The following is a 7482-nucleotide window of genomic DNA, read 5'->3' as shown; positions in this document are numbered from 1 at the left end:
TGTGCCTATCTCAGGCGTCATTGGGCATCAAGGCAGCATACACCCTGGACGGAGTGCCAACCCATCGCAGGGCACACACACACTCTCATATACTCACGCAATCACACACTAGGGACAATTTTCCAGAGATGCCAATCAACCTACCATGCCTTTGGACCGGGGGAGGAAACCGGAGTACCCGGAGGAAACCCCCAAGGCACGGGCAGAACATGCAAACTCCACACACACAAGGTGGAGGTGGGAATCGAACCCCGACCCTGGAGGTGTGAGGCGAACGTGCTAACCACTAAGCCACCAAGGTCAAAGATTCATAAACAAAAAACTGCAGAGAGAATGTAGGAAAGGAAATTCTAGTGTATTCCGTCTTCACCCAAACATTACAGAATCACAGACAGACGAGCACTGATCCTGCAGCTAAGCAGCACATATCACAGAATAGCACAATAACAGTTAATCATACTCCAGTAACACAACACATAATATTATCAAATATTTTGAAATTAACAAGGTCTTATCGATCCAAAGCCCAAACAATACTTAGCCTAGTCAAAGCAATTTCAGACACGAATTGGAAATGAGTGATTACAGGTTATGGATAATGTTTGATTTCATATAAACATTACAGAGAAGAGCAAAGACTGCAAGACTGCAAACTTGAGCTGTCACATTCCTTTAAAATATTTAAAATATAATGTGTCTTAAAGTTTGATTGTACTCTGTACTTATGTAATGTTTTTATTCAAACACATAGTTCAAATTAGCAAGATACTGTAGCTGGCCTGATATTTTCCTTGACCTTTGAAACTAAGAATAAACCTGTGTTTATTATGCTTGAGAAAAATAAATCTGAATAAATAAGTTTATTATAGTAAATCAATTTATACCTGCTATAATATAACCTGCCATAATTTAAAATAGAAAATGTTAGAACTTTGGGTATCATCTTACTGCTTGAAGAAATTTAAACAGTTTAAAACTAATATATACAATAACACATGATGCATCTGTAAACACTTTCAGACACTTTCACACTTATATATATATCCTTCCATCTATTTTCAGTAGCATTTATCCTTCACAGGGTCACAGGGAACCTGGAGTCTATTCCAGTGGACTCAGGAGACACCTTGGATTGGGTGCCAACCCATCATGTCTCACACACACACATACATACCTTCAGGCTACAACACATGCCTTTGGATTGAGGAAGGAAATCGGAGTAGGAGGAGACCATGTAAACTCTATGCACCTAGGGAAGAGGCCAGGATCAAACCTGACCCCAGTGATGTGAAACAAATATCATTGATCTTCAGTAACCAAGTCATAGTGGTAAGGGTTGATGTGGATAGTCTATTCCGGGCATAAGATGGGAATACACTGTGAATGACAGTCACACATACACACACATTCACATATAATTAACACCTTAGGCCAATTTAGCCAAAACAGGAAACCCAAGTCGAATGGGGAGAATGTGTAAGACTCCAGACGAACACTAACCTGAGCAAAGGATTGAAGCTGTACGAGGAAGCAACCATTCTTTCCTTTTTTTATTATTAATATGCATTGCATATATGTGTTCAAATACACTAAATATTACTGAATTTGAGTCATGTCTGAAAATCTACAGAAAATCAAATGTGCAGATCAGGTGTACAGCATGAACACTTCATTCAGAGATTTACCCTACATCACAACCGGTCAAAAAGGTTAGGAAAGTTTGTGATGCTTTAAAGGATTTGTGTTAGCCAACTAAAAGTAAAAAGTGAGTGTGATTTTTTTTTTCTTTGTATAAGTAAATATTATGGCAATTCAGTAGTACACTTGCAGTGAAATTGTTGAAGTGAAGAGCAACTGTAGGCTTAGATTTCTACTCTTATGCTCCTAGCTCAAGGCCAGACTCACAAGGTCTGTCTCAAGTCGCCTCACTTTATCTCACCCTGTTTTTACACTTTACTTTGAGGAACAAGATTCTCTCTCTCTCTCTCTCTCTCTCTCTCTCTCTCTCTCTCTCTCTCTCTGTCTTCCTTGCATCAGATTTGCACTTGCAGCATGCAACATGTCTGCACTCCAACTACTGAAATACGGCTGTACCTGATAACATTCCACTCAATTCAGTGGTTTTATATATATATATATATATATATCATGTTGTTCTTGCTATAAGTTCTGTGTTGCCTTGGCTAATCAGGAGGCCACGCTAACCTTCTACGTAACCACCCATTCTCCAAAAAATAAGACCATAATAAGAATGTATTCTCATCTAGTGGAACTAGAGGAAACCATAAGTTAATAAGTTAACTTGCTTTCAGTTGGTGTCTTCAAAGAAACAACACACACTCCTGTCATCACTTGAGATGATTTATTCGCACATGGGACCAGCCGACCCCCATGTAGAGTTATGTTTCCCTGACATTTCAGCGTCCTAGTTTGCCAAACTAAAGTGAAGTGAATGGAGGAAATAGATAAGGGTACTGAAAATTGCTGTGCACTCGAGCTAGATGAGCAAACAAGTCAGTTCTTCATCGTCTGCTTGCTTTAAACAGCATCATTGTGTGATGAAAGAGACAAGCAAGCAAACCACAAGGGAGCAGAAACAACCCAGCATTATGCTAACATGCCTTTACCAAAAACAAAAAAAAGGTTCCTATATTGCTGTCGTCAAAGCTTATCTTACGTGGTGTAGTTGCAGGGATCAGTTTTGATGCGTCTTGAACAATAGCTCGGTTTCAAAACTGAATAGTGAAAGACAGGAAACAAATAGCCGACTTGAAAAGTGGCAGGTCAAGAAGTCAAAACAAGGTGTTGAACTGCTTATCTAAAGGGCAAAATTTTATTTCCAGAATGTTTCACGTTTGTTCTTTGGTACAAAATGAGTCGTAATGATGACTTTATGTTACCGGCTTCACAGTGGCAACAATACTTTTGACCTTACAGATAATTTGAGTGGCAAGGCTGGTCTCAAGGCTGACAGCTATCCTCCAGCAAACCCTTCCCCCCACTCCTCCCACCCTCACCACAACCACCAGCATTTAAATGCATATGAAGAAAGGTTGCTAACAGAAAAGTGATAGCAGACCTTGCAGTGTTATAACCCATATAACTGTAGTGAGATTCACAAGATGTAGTGCTTTGTTTCGTTAGACAATCAGTTACAGCTGTAACCCTGCCCCACTGCTCCTGCTCATTCTCTCACCATTACAGTAAATTACTCACCAGGTCTATACTGCATGAACCTCTAATACAGCAGTTTTTAAGAAGCTGTAACTACATGTTCTCTTAAAATGGCTGAAGTCCTAGTAAAAAAAATAGAAGAAAACACTAAGTAGATATGAATTATAGCATATGGGACAGAGCCCACAAGCACAGTGAAGCAGGAAATGACTCTGCTTCTCACATCCTCATGGTGCAGAAGAGAAAACCATGAGTTCTGATTGCCCTCTTCTGGAGTGAAGGGAGAGTGACCTCAGTAAAATTCCACTTGCTTTCAGAAGTCACACCCGACTGATCTCAGATTAGACTGCAGACACATTAGTCAGAGCCACCGGTAGGCCTTGAGCTTTTGGTGGTGATTGTGCCTCTTCATTGAAAGGCTCCGGAACTGATAAGGACTCAGGCCCTCGATTTCTAAAGCTCTGATTTATGAACACACATAAGGTTCCACCCGTATACACTTAGTAGAACAGTAAGAGGTGGGAGCTGAAGAATGTGTGTGTTTGTAACTCGGTGCCTGTCACTGTGTATGTAATTGTGTGTCAACAAGACTGGGTTTGTGTGTTTCAAAGAGAGAGAAAGAGACTGTGTGTGTGTGTATACACCTTTGTGTATATGTCTATAGCACTGTTCAAGTACATTTGTGACTCTGTAGGTTTGTGTTTTTCAAATGTGTTTATGTGTATGTATGTTTTTATGTCAGTGTTTGTGTCTGTTTTTATACATATTCTGTAGGTTTGTGTCTGTACTTATACATTAGCATGCATGTTTTTATATGTGTTTATAAGCTTGTGTCTGTGTTTATGTCTGTGTATGAGCCTGTGTCTGTGTGATTTATATGCTTGTGTGGTTTACACCTTTGAGTGTATCTGTTTGAATGTTTTTTTAATAAACATCCTGTATGTTTATTTGCATGTTTATAAGCCAGTGTTTGTGTTATGCTCCTCAGTCTGTAGCCTTTCGTGTGTTTGCCAGCCCACATATGTGTGTGTTTTTTAATCCTGTGTGCAAGTGTGTGTCTCTACACTTTTGTCTGTGTTTGTGTGCCTGTGCATTCCTAAGGCTGTGTAATTGTTCATGTGTGTGTATGTCTTTATGAGTTCTCAGGTTTCTTTCATTATGGAGAGAACCCACACATTGTCTGTTTCTGTATGTCTCTATTTGGAAAGAAGGTGTGTAAGAAGCTCGTTTTCTTCTTTTGTCAAAGTTCTTGTGCCCACATTACCGGATATTACCCACTCCCTGCTTGAATACAGTAGAGGTTTGCTTCATATTAGCAGGAAATTCCACTAGACCGCCACACCAGATCCTTTAGCTTTGGCTGGTGGTGAATGTTCCGCTCACTCACTATTCATTGAGGAGAAACAACCTCAAAACTGATCTCTGCATTTTCTGTACTTTACTTACCTTCTATGCCCTATAAACTCATTTCTGTTTAATGGTTAAAACTTTCACTGAATCACTGCTTTTTTCTTTGGACTGGATCCCATCTTATGTCAGTTATTTCTGAAAACATGTGTACATTAAATAAATAACATAACTAACATAACTTAAGTATAGGTTAAGGCAGTACAGCTGCATACATACACTGGGACATTACTTATTATTATAGTTATCATCAATAGCTATAGTAGTCTGATTCTTTTTTTTAATTTTATATCATATTACCCTATTTATTATAGTTGAGTATATTTTATTGTATAATTGTTCTTGGCTGTAAAATGGGATCAACTATTTAAGATCTGTCGTATTTACCAAAACATTCTAGTTTGTAGGATTATATTTAACTATCTGTCTTACTGTATTCATAACTTGAAGTAGATCTCTGTGCCAACGTTAGTTTAATTTCATTCTAATTTCTCAACAAGGTTAGTTATTAAATCAAACCCATATTCTAGCGTTTTAATTATTCTAATGCTCCATCTAGCGGTGACAGTGGGATTTTTTTGCCGAGAACCAAAACAAACATGGCGGCTTGGATTTGATATTAATCGGTAAGGATTTTGTGGTAGTAGCAGTCTGCGGTATTCGTCAAAAAACATAACAAAGAATGTAAAAATTTTTTAACATTTTTATATGTCGGTAACACTGTGGTTAATATGTGTTTGAAACACTATTTACTTTAGTCCAGCTCGCACAATAGGCCTAAACTTTGTGGTTCAATGCCAAATAGTTTCACACTTTCTACTTGAGTGCCCTTTATAAGGAAAGTCTGAATATCTTGTGTGCCCTATTTAGTGTACTTCATTTTTAAAAGCGATTAATTTGGGTTCAGCCTTATTTGTGGCCTTATTGCCAATGAAAGGAAATATAAATTTGTAATATGTGTTATTTGTTCTAGTAATGACAGTTTACCAAATATTGTTTATCTCTTTATTTAGATGCGAAAATGGAGATAAAGGAAATTACACGAATGGCGATACAAATAGAGAAATTTCACAAAGATGGAAATTATGAAGACATTTTATGTTTATTAACAGACATTTACAGCACACATGTGACATTAGCGCAGCTACAGACCACTGATATTGGCAAAAGCATTTATCAACTTATAAAGTCATGTCCTGTAGCCAGTGTTCGGAAAAGAGGAAAGGGTGTGCTCTCAAAATGGAAGTGTTTGTATGGTTCACCACATGAACACAAACATATCAAAGATACAAGTAATACAAAAGAATGTGAATCAACTGAAGATAAAGCAGGTGCATCCAAAAGGGACCTAGATCAAAAAGTGAATGACCAAGAGTCGGGTGAATCATCTTCTGTGAGAGATGCTTCTTTAAATAATACGACTGTTCACCCTCCAGAAGATGATTTGAGAACACCCTTAACAGTTCCGTCTCTGAACAACAGCTCCACAAACTCCTCAGTCTTGAGAAACAAGTGTGTAGAGCTCCTTATCCAGGCTCTAAACCCAGATCAGACTTACCCTGATCTGACGAGTCAGCTAGCTCACACTATTGAAACACACATAGACACCATCCATGGCCACAATCTACCCAAATACAAATCCTGCATAAGAAGCAAGGTGGCCAACCTGAAGAACCCAAAGAACCCACATCTGCGCCAGGGTCTTCTGAGTGGCACATTGGCTCCAGAGGTATTTGCAAAGATGTCTGCCCAGGAGATGGCTGGTGATGAGTTGCGCCAGCTCAGACAGGGCTACACGGCAGCGGGCATCAGCGAGCGCCAGCTGCCACAAGGATTGGAGGGGACTGCCACTTCAAAGGTGCGATGCCAGCACTGTGATGGGATGGACTGCAGGGTGACGCAGATCTCCCGTGGCACACTTTTCCTCCCCTCCTGGGTGAAGAGAGGTAGTGACGATGAACAAGCAATGACCTTTATGACTTGTGCTAACTGTGGGGCACAGTGGTACCATAACCGGTGGGTGTGCTTTTGACTTGACCCTGAAGACATTGAATGCAGAGTTTTTAAGACTATGGAAGGTTGGTATGGAGGCGCAGTGGGAATTCACCTTAAAAGACCAGGGCCTCTGGTTTGATTACTGAGTATAAAGTTTTGCATGTTTTCACTGGGAGATGGACTGGCATTCTGCAGAGGGCATATTCCTGTTTCAGGTCCAGTGTACCAAGGATAGGCTCCAGATCTCCCTTACAAGGCCCATATTAATTTATTAAAAATATTTATTACATTTATCACTACATTACTCTCACTATTATAAATTTAAACTTTTTTTGTTTTGTATATGAACACAGGTATATTATAAACATTTCTGTTAATCATTATAACTTGGAATAAATCCAGGATTAAAAATATGTCTGGAGTTCATTTATTTTGTTGTTCAACTCCTTTTAAATGGCCTACCCTAACCAGAATAAATCTGGCACAGAAGATGAATAATTGAATGAATGAAACTTATTTATTGCAAATCTTAACACAGAGATTTTCTTTTGTCCTTTACATATCATTCATTCATTCATCTTCTACCGCTTATCCGAACTACCTCGGGTCACGGGGAGCCTGTGCCTATCTCAGGCATCATTGGGCATCAAGGCAGGATACACCCTGGACGGAGTGCCAACCCATCGCAGGGCACACACACACTCTCATTCACTCACGCAATCACACACTAGGGACAATTTTCCAGAGATGCCAATCAACCTACCATGCATGTCTTTGGACCGGGGGAGGAAACCGGAGTACCCGGAGGAAACCCCCGAGGCACGGGGAGAACATGCAAACTCCACACACAAAAGGTGGAGGCGGGAATCGAACCCCGACCCTGGAGGTGTGAGGCGAACGTGCTAA

General features: G+C 39.7%; 1 protein-coding gene across 1 annotated transcript; it reads left to right on the top strand.

Annotated features, from left to right (window-relative positions):
* The first annotated feature begins 5154 nt into the window (after positions 1-5154).
* Positions 5155-6634, top strand: LOC132839296 (transcription elongation factor A N-terminal and central domain-containing protein). The gene is made up of 2 exons (XM_060860199.1): positions 5155-5207; positions 5595-6634. The coding sequence occupies exon 2, from the start codon at positions 5603-5605 to the stop codon at positions 6611-6613; it is 1011 nt and encodes a 336-aa protein (XP_060716182.1). The 5' UTR covers positions 5155-5207; positions 5595-5602; the 3' UTR covers positions 6614-6634.
* The last annotated feature ends 848 nt before the right edge of the window (positions 6635-7482 follow it).

The sequence above is a fragment of the Tachysurus vachellii genome, chromosome 24, assembly GCF_030014155.1.
Source record: "Tachysurus vachellii isolate PV-2020 chromosome 24, HZAU_Pvac_v1, whole genome shotgun sequence".
NCBI lineage: Eukaryota > Metazoa > Chordata > Actinopteri > Siluriformes > Bagridae > Tachysurus > Tachysurus vachellii.
The sequence above is the reverse complement of the archived record's forward strand: the minus strand, read 5'-3'. Positions and strand labels throughout refer to the sequence as shown.